This window comes from Anas platyrhynchos, chromosome 5 (assembly GCF_047663525.1).
Source record: "Anas platyrhynchos isolate ZD024472 breed Pekin duck chromosome 5, IASCAAS_PekinDuck_T2T, whole genome shotgun sequence".
NCBI classification, from domain to species: Eukaryota; Metazoa; Chordata; class Aves; order Anseriformes; family Anatidae; genus Anas; species Anas platyrhynchos.
This window is the reverse complement of record NC_092591.1, coordinates 53968884-53987234: the sequence shown is the minus strand read 5'-3', so window position 1 is coordinate 53987234 and position 18351 is coordinate 53968884. Positions and strand designations below refer to the sequence as shown.

General features: G+C 47.7%; 1 protein-coding gene across 3 annotated transcripts; it reads right to left on the bottom strand.

Annotated features, from left to right (window-relative positions):
- Positions 1 to 379: 379 nt before the first annotated feature.
- LOC101803441 (inner centromere protein A) lies at positions 380 to 18225 on the bottom strand. Of its 3 annotated transcripts, XM_013102415.4 has the most exons (19): positions 18180 to 18225; positions 17853 to 17990; positions 17651 to 17761; positions 14623 to 15353; positions 13436 to 13487; positions 12689 to 12722; positions 11494 to 11590; positions 10967 to 11057; positions 9765 to 9894; positions 9555 to 9689; positions 8994 to 9005; positions 8282 to 8391; positions 7786 to 7897; positions 6417 to 6527; positions 5940 to 6070; positions 5640 to 5718; positions 4266 to 4373; positions 1247 to 1403; positions 380 to 695 (listed from the first exon to the last, which is right to left on the bottom strand). In XM_013102415.4, exons 2-19 carry the CDS (start codon positions 17981 to 17983, stop codon positions 490 to 492), a joined length of 2538 nt encoding a protein of 845 aa, XP_012957869.3. In that variant the 5' UTR covers positions 17984 to 17990; positions 18180 to 18225; the 3' UTR covers positions 380 to 489. The 3 variants fall into 3 exon arrangements, with proteins under 3 accessions (XP_012957869.3, XP_071895205.1, XP_071895206.1); XM_072039104.1 differs by lacking the exon at positions 18180 to 18225 and having other exon boundaries at positions 6420 to 6527; positions 17853 to 18173; XM_072039105.1 differs by lacking the exons at positions 8994 to 9005; positions 18180 to 18225 and having other exon boundaries at positions 17853 to 18173.
- Between the last annotated feature and the right edge of the window lie 126 nt (positions 18226 to 18351).

The following is an 18351-nucleotide window of genomic DNA, read 5'->3' as shown; positions in this document are numbered from 1 at the left end:
AAACAGCACCAAGAACTTCGCTGAGGCTCTATTTTTCCTTGAGAAGGAAAAAAGACAAAGAATGCAGGGTCAAAAGATACCTGCTGATAGAAACATTGTTAAATACATAATTATTTTACCAAATGAGTTACAAAACTCCTGATTGCCCTGTGTCGATTTAAAATTTTTGATCTTCCCTACAGCAGTTTCATAGCTTTCTTGGGTAAGATTCTGCAAGTAAGCTGAGGAAATGGGTAAGAGAGCAGGATGTCTCCGAGTATGTGCACAAACCACAGCCATCAACCTCAAAGACCTCAGAACACACTGGCTACAGCCACCAGCTACAGGCAGCACCGTCCTCCCATAGTGAGGGAGAAAAGAGAGAAGCACTGACAGAATATTTAATGCAACAGAACTTTAATATTTTTATACAAAAAAGGGTTTAAAATTGTAAACATTACGTCTGCTAAAAACACATAACCTGATATATCCCACTCAAGAAAATGTTTCTCAGTTCTTGAAGTTGCAGGTGGGGCCACAAGCAAATTTGGTCCCAGGTGGGGAATGCCAAACTGCTGAGCTTGTTCGTTTGAAGTATCGAGGCTTGCTCTTGCCAAAAATGTCCTCCAGCTTAGGGCTTGCAATTAACCCAAAGAGCTCGTCAACATCCACTGGGTGATAGTATTGGTGGATAATAGCTTGATTAAGCTGAGACCCTAAAAAAAAAAAAAAAAAGCAGACTTATGAACAGGTTTTCAGTGCTCTGCTTATGGTATCCTTTCCATCAGGGCCAACAGGATAGTCACTGTTCTCCATTCATACCTGAAAAAAAAACCCTGTTACAACCCATACAGTATGATTAACAGCTTTCCTGTTCATTGCAGAGCTCTGAACTCCAAACCCATCTTCAGGTTGCCAACAGTACTTGTTTTAAGTCACTCTTCACCACACTAAAAATATCCCAAACCTACCACATTGTGGTTTACCCTCAGGATGATTAGCTGCTCCATCAGCAGTGAGCTCCCACCATTCTTTCATGCCCCCCCCCCCAAATCCAAACACACACACAGGACTCTGGTTTAACTCCAACACAACAGCACTTGCAAGAAAACAGATCCAGCTGCCCCCCCAGCCAGCAGCTGCCAGCACTGCAGTCTCACACACTCCTGAACCGCACTTTAGGGAAGTTGAGATGACACTGAGCAAGTCCAGAAAGCTCCAGCTTCCCAAGGAAGGAATTAAAGCCCAAACAACACTTGGCACCTACCGTCAGCCCAGGCAGGGACAGGCTTCCGAGGCGCACTCTCATCATCTGTGGAATCATCGCTGTTCAGATCCATCCCGTAGTTATTTTCGCTTACCTTGGGGGACCTGAATATCTTCATGGTCTTTGGGGGCTTTAAGCAGGATGTGGAGATAGATTTCTGAAAGCACAGAGAAAGCACTTACTAGGGCAGGAAGCAGACCTTGCAGCCTCACAGAAGAGGTTGCTTTGCTAGGGCAGGCTACCCAGACCCGTGCAGCCTGACCCCCTGCAGGCACCTCAAAGCTCTGGCATTAAGGAGGCCAACAGACTGCACCAAGGTCCCAGATGAGATCCCCATAGCAATATAGCATTAAGGTACCTAGGCCGTACCCTCACACTGGCCATAAGCCAAAAGTTAAAAAGTTACCTTGGTAATGCCCAATGTTGGGCAAGGAATTTTACAGTAAAGGGAAGGTAGCCAGAAAGAGAGCAGACTTCACATTCATTTTCATCCTTAGTTCAAAGTAACAGGAGACCATAAAGGTTACTCAACTGTGTATGAGAAACCTTTGACACATTATCTGTAATATTCTTACTTACAGGTAACTTGGGTAGAGATTTCCTGTAACATCCGTAAGTGCTCACATCCCTCCCTCTTTTGTCTGATCTGTTTTGAAACCTTATCTTGCTGGAAGCCAAGCTAGAGCCTAGGACTGCATACTGCAGCAGGGAATGCAAACTGCTTGCTCAACCTGCAGCCCCCAAGCTGTGATGTAGGGCCTCCCAGTACCTGGCCAGAAAAAAAAGCTAGGGCTCCATTTCACTTTGAAGCTGCAGGCTGGAACAGCACAAGTCAAAGCTTGGAGGTACCCCCTGGCTTTGTACTGAGGAACAGAAGATGACCAGGAGACCTGACAGTTGTATATAGCACAGAACCGACAGAGGAACCAAGAAGGCATCATTGAGAAATCCTCCCCAAACTTTAAGAATTCAACATGCTGGGGGACCTCTCGGAAGTGCCTGCATCCTAATGCAAGGTGGGCACACAGCAAACTGATAGCCCTGCACTTCAGCAGAGTGGGCTTCAGCCTCTCCAAGGGTCTGCTTAGAAGAGTCTCATAGCACAAGGCCCTGGAGGGAAGAGGAGCCCAAGAAAGCTGGTTAATATTCAAGGATCACCTCCTCCAGGCTCAGGATTGGTGCATCCTAACAAGGAAATCAAGCAACGATGCAAGGAGGCCTGCATGGTTGAACAAGGCACTCCTGGCCAAACAAACACAGGATGGAAGCGTACAGAGGGCAGAAGCAAGGACAGGTAACCCGAGAGGAATGCAGAGACTGTCTGAGCATCCAGGAAACTGAAACCCAAATGAAATTGGATCCAGCCAAGGATGTACAGGACAAGAAGGGCACCTCTAAACACATCAGTGATGAAGAGAAGGCTGTGGAAAACATGGGCCTATTGCTGAGCAGGATGGGGTACCTAGTTACACAGGACAATGAGAGGCTGAGGTACTGACTGCCTTCTTTGCCTCAGTTTTCACCAGCAAGCTTGGCCTCCAGACAGCCCAGGTCACAGAGACCAAGGAGAAAGGGGGTGAGTGGTACAAAGTCTAGCTGGAAGCCAGTAACCTGTGGTGTGCCCCACAGGGTCAGTGCTTGGTCCAATCTTATTCAAGATCTTCATTAATGGTGTGAAAGATGTGTCAGAGCTCATCCTCAGCAAGTTTGCAGATGACACGAGACCAGAAGGGACCTGGACAGGCTGGAGAAGAGGGCCATGGAGATGGAATGGAACCTTTCTCCCCTGAAGAATGGCCAAAAGAGACAGGACTCTTCAAGCCAAGAGCATTTGAAAGCTTGAAGTGGCAGTCTTATCCACATATATAAATACCTGAAGGGAGGATGCAAAGAAGATGGAAGCAGGCTCTCTCTAGTGGTGCCCAGTGGGCATGAACTAAAATCCAGAAGGTTCCATCTGAACATCAGGAATTACTTCTTTGCTACGAGGGTGACTGAGTATTGAACAGGCTGTCCAGAGAGGTGGCAGTCTCCCTCCTTGGAGGGATTCAAAAGCTGTCTGAAAAAAGTCCCAGGCTAGCTGCTCCAGGTGGCCCTGCTTGATCAGGGGAGTTGGACCAGAAAACCTCCAGACATCCCTTCCTACCTTCACCACTCTGGGATTCTATGAGCCCTAGATCTGCAGGGTACTTGGACTGAATACAAAACACAAGAATAAGAGGATGTAGAAGTATACATGTATCTGTAGAAATACAAGAAGCATCACTGTACTCTGATTTGATCGCTCTTTTTAGGAGTTTTCCTCCCCTGTTTTTGTAGAAAAGCCCCAGGAGAACATACCACATACGTTCAAGTACTTGGCTTTTGTACACATGGGCCTACCACTCAAACCCATTCACGGTAGATCTACATGTAGTTTCTATTCTTTAAAGCTCTCAAATTAGTCACAGAAGAAAGAAGTCCAGCAAGATGAAGAGGTACTGGTCAGACAGAGGACAATAAAGCCTAGGAAGGGGAGTTTACTGGGAGAGGCTGTACTCAGTGCTGTTTGGCTCTTTGAGCACTGCTCTCTGCACCATTACAGATTTTAGGTCTAAGCAGCTCCAATTCAAACTACTGGACATTTAAACAGATGACAGCAAGACTTTACAGGCAGGTCTGAATGTGTTTTGCTACAGTGCAGCTAAATGCTCTGCACACTGAACTGACACCTCATGATGTGCTGCCATCATGTGGTCATTCCCAACAGCTGTTCAAAGGTAAGATTTGCTTTTCCTTCAGGTTCTCCTGTGCGGAGCTCTTGGCCAAGCACCAGAGAAGAAAGGCTTCCTGGTCCTCACTCTGCACGAACTCCAGTTAACCCCCTACAATCTACATTAAATGATTTCACCTCCTCATCTCCCTTCACCTCACTGCTTCACCACTGCTGAATAATAAACTTGCAGGCTGATTCCAAACCACTGGAGTCAATTAGACAAAATAGACCCATTTCAAGGGCTCCAGTAGAACCTAGGCTCACCTTTACGGTTTTGCTCAGACACGTGTTGGAGGCAGCAGAGGATGATTCTGCTTGCTTGATTTTTTTCTCCTCTGCCAGCTGCTGCCAGGGCTCCTCCTGATCTTCTTCCTGTTAAGACGTAAGAATTCAGTCATTCTTCATTCACTGAAACAAAACAACCAGACTATCTCTGGAATTTAGCCATATTTTCTGGGGCCCTTGATAAAATCCTCTGTCCCTGTGTTCTTCTGCAGGGACAAAAAAGAATCAAAAATCATGCAGATGAACTGAGAGCTGGCTTTGGTCAGTGAGATAAAAAAAAATCTTGTATTCAAGATCAGCAATGTCTCTAGAGCCCACACTCACCTTTATCACCTTTACCATGCTCACCCAGGTATCAGGAGTCATTGAAATGGATTCTGGTTGCCAGACTCTCTCCTCCTGCCCAAGCAGCTGGTACAGCTCTTTTGGGCTCTCTTTGGCCTAACGAAGGGGAAAGCTTTTCACTGCTAAACCTCTTTTTCAGCCCAAAGCACTTTATCCAGAAGCTTCTCCTGCCACTCTCCTTAGCAGGGAAGAACAACACATAGCTAACAAAGGCAGAAACTGTAGCCACTCCGAATTAAATTCAGCTTCTCCCTTTCTGGAGGAGTTTTGCTGTGTTTCACTCCAGCCCAGTTGCTGGTTATACATAAATAATTCAGACCTTCATTAAAATTATATAGGAAAAAATACAAGTTTAGAAGTCATTAGCCTAGTGAATAAGAGCAGCAAGAGCAAAAAGGAAAGGAAGAATTTATCCTTAGGAGTAGCAGCATTTGGTACTTTTTTAACCAATGAACAAGGCAGAAGAAAGTGACATTAACTTAAGAGTGGAAAGAAAATGTTACTGTGATATTTTGAGACAAGCAGACTAAGCCATGATATTCTTTGTGCAAGTGAAGTTATATGAAGCTATATGATACCTGAAGCTTGTTATGGAGATCAATCTCTAAATAGAGGAAAGGAATATGTATATTTTTAAAGCATCTCTTACTAATTTCCACGCTCATTTAAATATCAGTGAACATAATTTGGAGATGCTCCTCATAGTGTGGTTGTAGGTCATAAATCTTCTGCAATAGTAATGTTAGGAGGCTGGGAATGCTCATCTGTTGACCAGAAAGTGACCTTGTAGCAGAACTAACTTATTCTTGTACAAACAAAGTATTTAGAAGAATATGATGCCTGACTCAGTTTTACTATATCTGTTTCCTCTAAATAAAGTTGTAACCAATTAAAAGACTTCTAGTAGTAACACAGGACTTGGAAAGCAAGCCTGATCTTTAAAAGTCTGCTTATTCCAGGCCTTACTGCTTTACAACAGAATTTGTCACAAGACCTCTAACTCCCCACCTTTATGCATTTTTCAGTAAACACCACTGGCTCCAGCTGAGGTTGTGGGGACTTCTCTCCTCCCTGCTGTTTGAGAACCCTGGGGAACAAAGCCACAGTTTAGTTATACAAGGAAGCATGTTCCATCCCTCCCTGCTAGCATTCTTTAAAGCATTCTGCTTTAGCACCCCATACCTTTGGGACATGGCATCACATGGCTGACTCACATCAGCCTCCCAGTTCCAGCAATACTGTTTATATTTACTGCTTCACCATGCCTGTTGCTAAGTCCCCTTCTCCAGAATAGAAACAGGATAATACCTCTCCTTTACTTGCTCCACCTGTCGCTGCTCTACAGGACTTCTCAGTTCCAAAGCTTTCTTTCCTTTTTCTTTCACTCTATCTTCTCTCCTTTTCTGCAGTAGTTCATGCTGCTCAAATTCATCTTCCTCCTGAATAAAAAGAACCCTTGTAACCCTCCAACTCACACAGGGAAAGATTGTAGGATATGAAATGACTGCTTTGAGACAACCCATTCTCATTATATCCCATTCTTACCTTCCACAGCCTGCCCACCTGTTGAACAGTATTTCCCTTCTGTCTCCACAACTTCCCTCACACTCAAACTCAACATCAACTGTCTAGACAGAAGTCTTGCAGCACAGATGCTTCTGTTTCCCCAAATCTCTGCAGATCCTGGCAGTAATTTCTCCCTGTTCCACCAGGCAGACCAACACACAGGTTCCCTGCTACTCCTTTCCTTTTCTACACACAGAAGGAACCTGAAGTTGCTCTTACCACCTTCAGCGTTTTCTGTTTCCGTGCCTCAGTTTCTCCAGGTTTCTTTAACAGTTTTTTCTTGCTCCATTCCTCTGACACTCTCTCTTCCCGCACTTGTGAGAGGCGCACCTGAGAAAGACATGTGTCTGCTCCACTGCCCTGAGGATGCACACCACAGCCTTTCCCAAACGGAGGATGAGGAGAGCCTCTAAGTCTGATACTTCAGGTCTGAGACTTAGAGACTGAGAACCCAGCATCCAGCAAGAGGCAAATGTGCCCTGAAGTTAGCACCAACCTTGTGCACCAAGTCCAACACTTACTACAGGTCATGTGAAGAGACACCCACCACCTGGAGAGTCTGGAAAAAAAGAACAGACAGTTACCCAACTCCAAAATACATACTTTCATCCTGTGTGAGATTCTCTGCAGAACAAGGTTCTGGTTTATGTTTTGCCTGCAGTGCTGCTGGCAACTGAACTGCAAATTTGGGATCTGAGAGCTGACTGAGCCCCAGACACTGTTCCTTTACCTGAGCTGTCGATCCCAATAAGAGCACTGGCACGTGCACAGCAGGAGACTAGTCAGGGCTACAAGTAATTTTGGCTGCTCAGGTTTTGGGAAAGGCTGAAAGGAGCACAATTCCTCTTCTTCCATGGCTGACTCTTCCAAAGCTCACCTTAGCCCACCCCCCAAAAGGCTGGTCCACTCAACCATCCCCTTTCCCTGGAGCTCTACCCAGGTCAGCCAGGCACAGCATCCCTCAGCCCTGCAGAACCTGCACTGCTGTACAGAAGCAGCAGCACCACATGCACACAGCCATCAACGGCTGATCCTGGCACACTCAACTTCTACAGGTCCTCAAAAAAAAGGTTAAGAGCAAAGCTTTAAAAGCAGGGACTCTACAAACACACAGCCACCACATCTGCTAGTCACAAGCGTTCCTTGCTCACTTGGTGAGCTATTCTTTTTCCTGCTATGGTTCTGTAGCCCCGTACAGCCACCATGGCTTTGCTGTCTGCAACACTGTGCAAACAACCGAGTGCACTGTAAGCCCAGTAACAGTCTCACCTGCAGGGCCTTTTCACAAGACAGTCAAGGGATGCTACCACATTCCTTGAATGCAGAGCACCGTAAATGCTGCATGTCAGAACAGGAACGGTTAGAATCACTACAGAGGTATGGAGAACAAAGCCCTCCCCTTGTTAGACAGAGAATTTCAAAGTCTATTTTAGATGCAGACTTACCCACCACCTGATTAGTCACCATCAGCACCAACCCAGTGCTTGCACACATCGTGCCAGTGGCCTGTCTGCACCCGCTCCATCTCACAACTCCCTAACATAACACCATTGTTTGGAGGGGCCCAAAGCTTGGCCAGGCTTCTTACCTTCTCATCATTCTGTAAAGTCTTCTGCTGCATTCGCTTCTTCTTCTCTTCTTCCAGTTGCTCCACCCGCTCTCGAGCCTGAAGTGCCTTCCTCAGACGCTCTTCCCTCTTTCTGGAGAGGGTGTGCAAGAGGGGCCTGTTAGCTTGGTTTTGTCCTCTAACACAGAGGACAACAGGGACAAGGACTTGTGGCTCATTTTCTGGCACAGCAGCCTGCCACAGATCATGCAAAGAGTTATTTTGCTTTGGTTGAGTTTAACCTCAATGCATATCTGCATTCGGTCCACCAGAAATGAGCATGTGCTTTGCACCGATCCAGTTTCTACTGCAGTGAGCCATGAGCAGCACTGCGCAGGGTGCACAGGGACATGCTAAGTGTCCCTTCCAAGTGGGAAAGACAAAGCACAGTACAGCAGTGCTGTCTGCCTCACAGAAAAAGCCTTCAAGGCAATTCTGTGCTGAGCCTGGGAAGAAGCAGGTAAGGGATCCAACTCACTGCTTCATTTCTGCCTGCCGCCGTCTCTTTTCCTCCTCCACTTTCTTTCTCCTTTGTTCCTCAGCCTCCTGCTTCTTCCTCAGGCTTTCCAGTCTCTGTCGCTCCTTCTTCTGAAAAGGAGATGATTTCAGACTGTAATAATTGCTGGGACCTGTTTCTGCCCTCAGGCTGCTTGTGCACAGGCAGCTAGAGGCTAGGCAGCCTGCTAAACAAAGAAGTCACTGTCAGAGTCATATTCACCCACACACAGGGATGGGAAGTGAGTAGTAGGGAAGAAACAATGCAGCACTTATTCAGGTGCACCATCTTCCTAGAGCAGAAGAGTCATTGGGGTGGGATAGAAACACTTCAGTCCTTCATCTGTACAGTGTGTTCAGGCAAGAAAGTTACCTGGCACGCTGCTACTGTGGGTGGCCACCTGCAGCAAACACCGCTGGCCTGGGACAGGGCTACCTACACCAGCAGCTGGGAGAATCAGGAAGATGCAGAACACAAGTAGTCATGCTTAGAGGCCAAAAGATTTCTTAGCAGTTCCCTTCCCCAGCAGAAGGCACCTACAGAGATCCTGGCACGGCCAGTTTACAGTTTTGGACAGAGAACAGGAGAGCTGTGTGGATGCCAGTGTGAGGGGAAAGAGCTGTCAGTGCTTGTGAGGCAAGAAGCACAGCCCTTACAGTCCTCCAGCCCCACAGTTGAAGGTGTTGTTACTTACAACAAAGTCTCCCTGTAAAAAAAGGAGACAAATTATGAAGCATTTGGATGAAGCACTAGAACCCCACTGCACACTAACCCTATTCCCAGCTGCAGTTCCTTGTCAGTAAGGTGGTAGGAACACACTGCCTGACCCAACACTGCTCATCTCTCAGCCCTACAGCAGTCAACTATGCAATACACAAGGGCAGAGCCCCATTGCAAAGAGAAAAGCTTCCCATTTTCCCCACCATCCTAGAATATAAGGTGTTTTTGCTAAGCATAGACAGAGCAGCTGAAAATTCTCTGTATGTGAGGACAGTTTGAGAATTAGTGCTAAAATCCCCAGGCTGATAACAGTGTTTGTGGACAGGTGATGCTATCTAGGCAAGACCATTTCCCCTTCCCCTGGGAAAATGGTAGAATCACGAGGACAACTTGTTTGTTAGGACCTACATTGGCCCATGGGAGCCAACGAAACAAGGAATACATTCATGCTTTTCTAAGCAAACAGTTGTCCTGCCACTTCCCTATACGTGATCCTGTCCTTCACCCCGTGAGGGGAGGTGGGACTCTGACACACCTTCGGATCAGGTCGGGTGGGAGTGTTGTGTTTGATCAAGTTCTTTATCACACTCCCACGTCCTGTAGGCCCAGGGCTTGCGAGTAGCTGGCTTCTCTGCACTGCCTGCAGGAAGTTTTTCAGTGGTCTGACGACCTAAGAGGGAAAGACAGAGGGAAGTAAGTACTTGCCAGGGAAAGGGAGGCAAAGCAGACAGTGGGACCCACTCACCTTACTAGCTGGAGAGGCAGAATGTAGAGCCTGGTTGGTAGAATTGATGTGCTTGTCTTCCAGAGGGGCACGACCTCCTGGCTGCTGCCCATTCCGTACAATGCCCATTCTTTGTTTACAGCTCCGTGTCCTGTTGGCACCAGGAAGAGCATTAGCTGACCATCACGCTTCCTTAGTCTTATCAGAGTTGACTTGCTGTTACACAGCTCCCTCTGCCTGCTCGCTGCCACCAGAGGAACCGGGCCTCCTCGGAAGCCAGCCAGCCCTGGAGCAGGAGGAGCACCAGAAACGAGGACAGGGGACACACAGCAGCTTGGAAGGGGAATATACAAGTTCCTGACCATAAATACACAACATCACTCCCACTCTCGTTCAATACTCTGATCCCCAGCAAGCAAGGTATCTGTCACTGCTGGTATTAACACCACAAGATGGGTGTAATTCACGTGTTTCCAACTAGCCAGTCCAGTCACCTCACTGGAGGAGTTTTATTTGCTTCATAAATACCTTGGATGCTCACAGATTTACCTAAGTCAGAAATGCCTTCATGTGCACCCCCTAATTCCAAGGAGGAAACAAGGGGGCCACCTCACGTTGTGACCCAGCCCAGCAGCAGTTCCAAGGAAGGCTGCAGCTCCTGAGACATCATTAACTAACCACATGAGAACAGAGGATACTGCTACTCCCCCTTCCCACCCACTACCCACAGTAAATTCACCCCAGCAAAACGTGGATGGCAGACAGGCTGAGGACAAAAGCTAAAAGCAGCTGAAATCTCACATGAAACACCAATAATATAATCAGTGAGGAAACAAGTCAGACATTCCAGACACTTGCATAAGATAAAAATAAATAGGTCGGTCACCTGCTCATGTTGCCTTCTGAAACTACTCCCAGGCCACCCCTTTAGGAACCACTCAGAGTCACATCTAAGCTGTGAGATAACAGCACTATCTTTAGTCATCTTCACTGGTCTGTGCATGAACTAATGTGTCTGGGACCCAAGCCTGGCCTGGGAAGCAAAGAAGGCTCAAGTCACAAGGAACTTCCACAGGCAAATGGTCAAAGGAGATTTCAAAACTTCACTGCAGGGCAGGGAAGGAAAAACACCCAAAGGTTTTAAACAAGTTACTTAAAATGCCAAGCCTAACTCCTCCCATGCCACTGGTTCATTCCTCTTCCCCCTTGCAAGTGTCTCATACCAGATGCATGAAGGACTCCCCTGGGACTTGGCACCATGGGCTTGTTCCTGGTTCGTGTTCTGGGGTTCACTGTTTGGATTTACACAGCTGCCTGTGAAGAAATCTGTAGTCAGCACCGTGTGCAAGGCATCCTGCAGGGCTTACCTGTCTGCAGCTCATGTGCTCTGAGCCCCACAGCATGTTATCAACCCACAAAAGCCTGGGTTTCTACCTCAAATATCAGTGTTGTACATGTACATCATGAAGTGTGCCTCTTGTACAGAGGCTTCTGCACAGGCACAACCTTCCCACCAAAAGGACTCCAGGTCCTCACTTCCACTCCAGCTAGAGCTGCTTATGGGATCCTACAGCTGTCACAAGGGGACAAACAAAAAGCCAGGATGTCCCCTTGCTTTGAGGCACAGTAAGTAAGTGTGACACATATCCTCATGTAACATCAACCCAAAGAGGGAAAGGGATGTTGAGGCCCTTTAACACTGGGAGACACCAAGCCCACGAGCATTCTTTCAAGAATAACTCAACATTACCTTCTTTATTCCCTGTCTGCTGTTCAGGAGATGAGCACTGTGCAGGAGGGCTGGCAGCTTTTCCATCTTTGCTTGAAGTGAGTAAGTTTTCAGGAACCTATACGAGAAGGTAACAAATGTTAATCTCAGCATAGTTCCTCCAAAGGACCCTACTGCTAGCCCACAGGGGCTCTTTCTCTCAACTGGAGCTGTGCTGCACATACACCTGCTAACTCACTGCAATGATGGGGATATGCTCAAGGAACACCACCCTCTGCAGGAGAAACAGCAGTTACCCAGTATTTCTCATCCAGAGCAGGACACTTCATTGAACCTGGATGATGAAGTCTAATCCAAGTGCCTCAGGAGGCAGCTTCTATACACTTTGGAGAGACATTTCAAGCTACAAATATCTGGTCTGCACTGATGCTTTTGTCCTTCAAATTCTAGATATTCTAGAGAGATAAATCCCTTTAAAGCATCTCAGGTTATGGTATCCCTGTGCACTTCAAATGCCATCATGGTACATTCACACACGGATAAACCACAGAAGTCACTGAAGCACAGCACCCAGGACAGGCTTTCCCCTACCTGTTAAGCCACTACCAGCTCCACCACCAACAACCACAGCAGCATTTCCACTGCTGCTGCTTCCCAGTGGCACCAGTGAACTGCTCTGAGGCAGGCAGCCCCTCTCTGCTGGGCCAGTTTTCACACAAGCTGGTTCACAGCACGATCATACAAGGTGCTTTCGCCAGCTCAGAGGATGGGATGGGTTTCTTTATCTTACTAGCACTGCAGAATTACACAAGCTGGTAGCATACACAACTTTACTGGTAAAGTGTAGTAAGTTGAACCGCCCTTCTGACTTCTGTAGCTCAAAGCAGCCAGGCAACAGAGACAAGCTAAGAATACACACAATTACCACACCCAGATGACAGGCAAAAGCTTGCTGACTTTTCGGAACCTGCCCAAACAGCTCTGAAAACTCCATCCTAGAGTTATCAAGGGTCAAAAGGTCTCTATCTCCCAGGAGCCAGTGAGCCAATAGGTGTAACCAGTTGCCTAGGCGTCTGAATGGCCATGGTGTCCACCTCAGCAGCTCCTTTGCTGAGCTTGAAGTTGTGTGAATAACACCTCAGCCACATTCCCTGCTTCCATTCATAATGCTTCTTTTGGTGAGCAGTTGGAAGATAGTTCGTTCCTTAGGACTCACCTGGTCATTTTGGGAGTTCAGTTCTGGTCCAGATCTGTAAAAAGAAAGTCCATTTTAATTTTGTCAATTCCCTGTGAAATAAAAGAAATGCTACTTTGTTCTTGGGGCATCTCTACCAGGACAGCATTCAGAAGCGTGAGTTACAGGCAATAAAAATACAAACCTAGCCTACAGGACCACAGAAAGTACAATAAATTTAAGTACATCCAGACAGAGGCACAAGCCTGTTTGAGCCAGGCCACACAGTGACAGAGATGTCAATTCTTCTGATGTGAAGTGAATTCTGATGAACATAATGAACTTTGTCCTCCCCTTTGTCTGCAGAACTTCCACACTGCAGGTCAAAAGGAAGTGCTGTGAACCTTTTGAAGACCAAGTGCTACCTGTTCACCTGTCAGACAGGCAGAGTAACCTCCAGCACCACCAGGCACCCAGAGGCAGGTTACAGCCAGAAATCCAGGACATGATTCAGGTGATGGCAGCCAACACCAGGCAGAGCAACTGCTAGCAGGCTCTCAGGGCTTGTGGCACAGGGACAGATCCTGCACTCACACAGCCATCAGCCTCACTGTACCCTGATGAGGCTTCTGAAAAGGAGGGGCTGCATCTGAACAGCACAAACATCAGAATATCAGAGCCCAAGTGACACCACCACCTAAAATAGTCATCTGTAGTAGGGAAGCAACTTGTATAGCTTCCTTGTGTGCTTTGTGTTTTCTTCCTGCCTGCTTCACGTGCCATGCTCACCTCACATCGCTGGTCCCATCTCCTTCCACAAAAACCTCCAAGGAGCTGTGACCTGATGGAGAAAAGCAGAAGCCAGCATAAGACAAACCAGCTCCGGGATTTCAGTCTGAGGCTTCTCAACAGTGGCAGTGCGTGCGTGGTAGAGCTCTGGTCTCTGTACAGGCTTCTCCCAGGGAACATGCTGATTGCTCATCTCAGCTTTCCACACCAGCACCACCACCACCTCCCTCGAGTGTCACTGAGGAGCTGAGGTAGGCTGGGGAGGCAGGGAACCGAAGCAGCAGATCCTCCTGGCTGCAGGCTGCTCCAGCTGCACAAACATGCTCACGCCTGTGTCACTGCGATAGCATTTCCCCATCAATAGATTTCAGCTTCTGCCTCCCTGCGGTTTTATGCGGAGATTTGGTGAATTTTCACCGACTCCGTTCCCCCCCCCACAACACCTCTTGGATGTAAGTGTTTTTAACAAATGCCTAGATACGGCGTGACTCAAAGCTGACAAAACTAAATACCAAAAGGCATTAGTGCTTTATTAGAAGCTAGTCTGACTTCAGAAGCGATGATTTTAAAAAGCTCTAATTTGAAAGCCTTCCCAGGAACAGCAAAAACAAGGGACATGAGGAGTTCAGTGCTACCTGGAGCAGTCTGGATTTCTGGATCTTGTTTCCTCGGATGACTGTGCTATTTAGTTCTCTATTCATCTATGCTATCTTCACCCAAAAAGCATTCAAGATCCTCTGCCAACTTCAGCCAAAGTTCAGGAAGCAGAGACACATAGTTCCTGGGGACTTTTTGAGGAGCTGGCAGAAGATACTCAAGTTAAAGCCCCTCCCCAGGGAATGCAATATCCTCATCTGATCAACCCACTGAGCAGCCAAGCCATAGCTAGCAGCAGGCAGGCTGCATTTTCCATTCCACTTTTAAAAACCCATCTGCAACCTAGCCTCCAGTCCCTGCACCTCAGCAGACACTCTTCATCTGCTGTGGCAAAGCATGCAGCAAAGCCTGAGACACAGCGATGAGGAGCTGGAGCTTGCACTCTAAGTGATGAAAGCCACAAAACTGATTGCTGAGGAGACTAGGAGGAGCTGGAGTTAACGTGGATGAGCAACTCCACAGCTACTTACTGCAAAGCTGAGAAGCTGATTTAGCAAAATGAACATGCTCGGTAACAGAAAGAAACTTACAGCTCACTCTGCTGGAGGCAGAGGATGATTCTCGTGCTGCTGCTGCCTTCTTTGAGATGGCCCTGCTGATGGACTTCTGAATCATGTTCTCTCTTCTGCTGGCCAGGGAATATTTTTCTGACAAGGAAGTCCTACGGTTCTTGTGGAGGCCACCCACAAAGCTTTGGCGTCCAGAGCAGCGGCGTGTTTTGGATTTTGTTGTAGTCTTCTTGTTGTTGGGGTCCTGGAAAAGCACCTTTTCGATATCTGGAGGAGACAAGTCTCCTTGGAGCATGGCAGAATCTCTTTTTCTAGCAGCCTCTGTTGTGGGGGTACTTGATCTTCTCTGGGGGGCCTCTTCACCCTCCCTTGCTGTCTGCTCACCAGGGAGCACAGTGACAGCGGACGCATCAGGCTGCTCAGTAGCTGCATCCCCCTCGGGCACTTGCTCCCTGGTGAGAATTTTAAAAGCTGCACCACCACCATCAGCACCAGCTCCCTTTGGGGATAGCTCAGCCTGAGGACCGTCATCACAATCCTCTTTTGCCACAGGACCTTGTGTTTCTGCAGGCTGTTTCCCAGAGGGTGCTGGAAGCTCAGTTTCAACACTGAGCTGAGGCTTTGTCGCACAGTCTGGTGCAGAGACCTCTTCTTCCTGCCCGCTGGGGTTCTGGGGCTGCTCTTTGCTGTGGCATCTTTGGGAAGCCGGCCTGGAAGATGCTAGTTTGATACTGCTTCTCCTTCTGGACAACCTGAGATAAAAAACAATCTGCAGTGAAGCGACACAGGTCTCCTGCTCCCAAATGATCTCAGAACAAGCAGCAGAGAATATTTGAAGCATACCTACAGGATGCTTCCCTCCACCCATTCCCTCTTACAACCCACCTTTTATCACTGGCCAAACACCAGAGCTGAACCTTGGAAGCTCTCACATGTGTTTTGGCAGAACTTGTTGGAATAATTTAGGAATTACTCCTTATTGCTCTTCACTGCCCTCAAGATTACTTTTTTCCTTAATGTTGTCACTCTGCAGCAAGTGAAAAATGAAAGTTTCACTCTGCAGAGTGAAAAATGCCAGGTTCAGGGAGTGTCTCTAGCTCCACTGCTAGAGTTAATCCCCACCAACTCCACAGAGGCTTGGGGAAGGTCCCCAGTGAAATTCAACACTGAAATCCTCTCCTCTGCATCAGCTAATTTGACACAAGAGGATGGAGCCTTATACTTTATCAGCAAGTCAAGGAGATGAACTGGACAAAGCCCAAAAACAACCTCAGCACTCCACAGAAATGAAGCCTCCATCACCAAAGTGACCTGGAAGTAGCTCAAGGGTGGGGATTGGAAACAAAGACAAAAGAGAATCAGTGTGGAAATGCACAGCAGCTGAAACACAGCTAAGAAAACCCACTGCCCCATAAACCACTTAAGTGGGTGATGGCTTACAATCCCTGGGGAAAGACTACCAGCAGCTATTTGTCTTACTGCCAGTAATCAAGTCAATACCATCTGCCCTCCTTCCAGGTTTATTCTCTTCATTTCTCATTCTGACCCCTAGCAAGAAGGCAGACTTTTTGCTCGAGTTAGCAAAAATGAACTATTCATTGGGAAATCTGTAACAATATGCTAAGAGATCAGTTCTAAAATACATACTGAGGAAAAACAGGGCAAGGGAAACAGCAATAGCCCAACCCTGCAGGACAGATGTGCTAGGCTTCAGCATGGACTTCCCCTTGACAAATGACCACCTAACCTTCCAGCCTTTTTGTCACATCAGCATGCTCTTTCTCAAAACTAAATTTAAATGAAGACAAATGCACAAGATTCATCTCCTTTACGGGAGCAGCCAAGCTGCCATGCAGCTGCTACCTGAAAGCTAGCAGTATGTCCTCCGAGCTCTCCCTGTTTAGATCCACAGCATTTTCTTCCCCTGCCCTCCCTCACCACTCACACGCTCACCAGCTTCCCACGCTTCCTTACTATTCTTGCTGTTCTCTCCATCCTCCATTTCTAGTTTGACAGTCTTTCAGTTCTAACTTCCTGTCCAACTTCTGTGTTCTTTTTCACCACGGTTATCAAAATATAAGGTAAAAACCACTGCTTATTACCCTGTGCTCAGTTCCTAGGTTTGGGTCACACTACAGCAATTACCTGCACATCTACCCTTAGATCTTAACAAATGTTTCTCCAAAGGAAAGGTTCTTGCAACCACCTTGCCACTCATCTTAGGGTTAGAGTGGATGCTGTCAGCTACCATGAAGATACAGCACCAAGGAATTTAAGTAGCATCATGCCCAATGCCATCATGCCCCAGCATCCATCTGTAAGCAACTGTTGTCAAGAGTTCCCCTATAAACCTTCCCAAAATAAGCAGGTCTTCTATGTAAGAAGTCCTAGCTTGCCTTCAGGTGAATCTGTGACTGATAGAGAAGAGGGAAAGAAGCAAGAAAGTTTGGCTGCTTGACATTACCGGTGTTGCTCCTGCCTTCTTTTGCTAAAAAGACAGCCCACAAAAAACCTTCATGGTCACAAGATGCAGACACTTCCCCTCATAGTTTTAACATTTTTATCTAATTAGGGCTAGTTTTAGAGGCCTCCGGAATGAGTGTTTATAAGCAAGTCACTTGGCACTTGCACTTCAGCTTTGCTCCTAATCCCTTTGAGCCTTTCTGCCTGTTCGCTTAAGCTGTGACAACAGACACGATGCTTTTGCATGTTACTGGTGGCAAGCTGCATTCTCAGGTGAGCAAACACCAGGAGCAACATCAGGTTTAATATGTGCTGAAAAAAATAATAAAGCAAACAAAAAGAAAATTCAAACAAACAAAAGAGAATATTTTGGTTTCCAACCAACAGAAGTTATGATGAACGTGAAGGACAATAACCAACTGCATTCTAAACTTTCACAAGGATCAGCATTGAATAGTTTTGATGTACCCTTTTGAAATCAGTGTTTGCTGACTCAAGAAAAGAGTGGCTACTTCACCTGTGTACACATTTAAATGGTTAAATTCTTATTTCTCCCTGCAGCCCCAGCACAAGGCGCCTCACCCACCTCCTCCTGGTCAGCTCGCTCTCCTCTCTCAGGGACGAGGACTGCCGCTTCCTCAGGCGTCTCCGCTGGGACGGCTTCTTGGGCATTAACCCAGGCTCAGCTTGGAAGTTGCTGTTGAGGAGAGGAATGCAGAAAACAGAGGTTGGTCCCCAGTGCTCCCATATTATGGGTGACCCAAGGGGTGTCCCAGAGCCACCCCTACCTCTCCAGCAGCCTCCTGCCCTGCTCCTCCACCTCCCGCAGCCAGGCCAGGTGCTTGTGCTGGGCGCTGTGGAGGAACTGGGAGAACCTCTGCTCGCACACCTCCAGCAGGCGCCAGGGACCCTCCGCCATGGCTGCCCTGAAACACAGGAGGGGAGGTGAGGGGGGCAACGCCGCCTCCCTGAGGCAGGGGAGAGCTCCCCAGGGATGCTTAGACCTAGGAGAGGAGGTGAGGACCTCCCAAGGGAGAATAAAATAAGGGAAAGGTGCTGAGGGTCCCCCACAGGAGGCTGCCCCCAGGACCTGTGAGGGCAGCTGCAGCCCCCACCTCACAGCCTCGAGACTCACCCTCACCCTCACGCCCCTTACTCCCTCCCCGCTTTAAATACTCTCCCCGCCACCAATCACAGCGCGCCCCCGCCTCTCCTTGCCTTCTCACTGGCTGCTCCCCACGTCCATCACACCCTCCGAACCCCGCCTCCCCACCACGAAGACCTCCT

Bases quoted from the DNA above. Each gene is read 5' to 3' on its own strand.
- LOC101803441 (XM_013102415.4), bottom strand. From the start codon at position 17,983: ATGGCGGAGGGTCCCTGGCGCCTGCTGGAGGTGTGCGAGCAGAGGTTC. The intron at 11,591-12,688 runs GTGAGTCCTAAG...CTTCTCGTATAG, and splicing joins TGAACTCCCAAAATGACCAG to GTTCCTGAAAACTTACTCAC. The intron at 5,719-5,939 runs GTATTATCCTGT...TTTGTTCCCCAG, and splicing joins GTGGAGCAAGTAAAGGAGAG to GGTTCTCAAACAGCAGGGAG.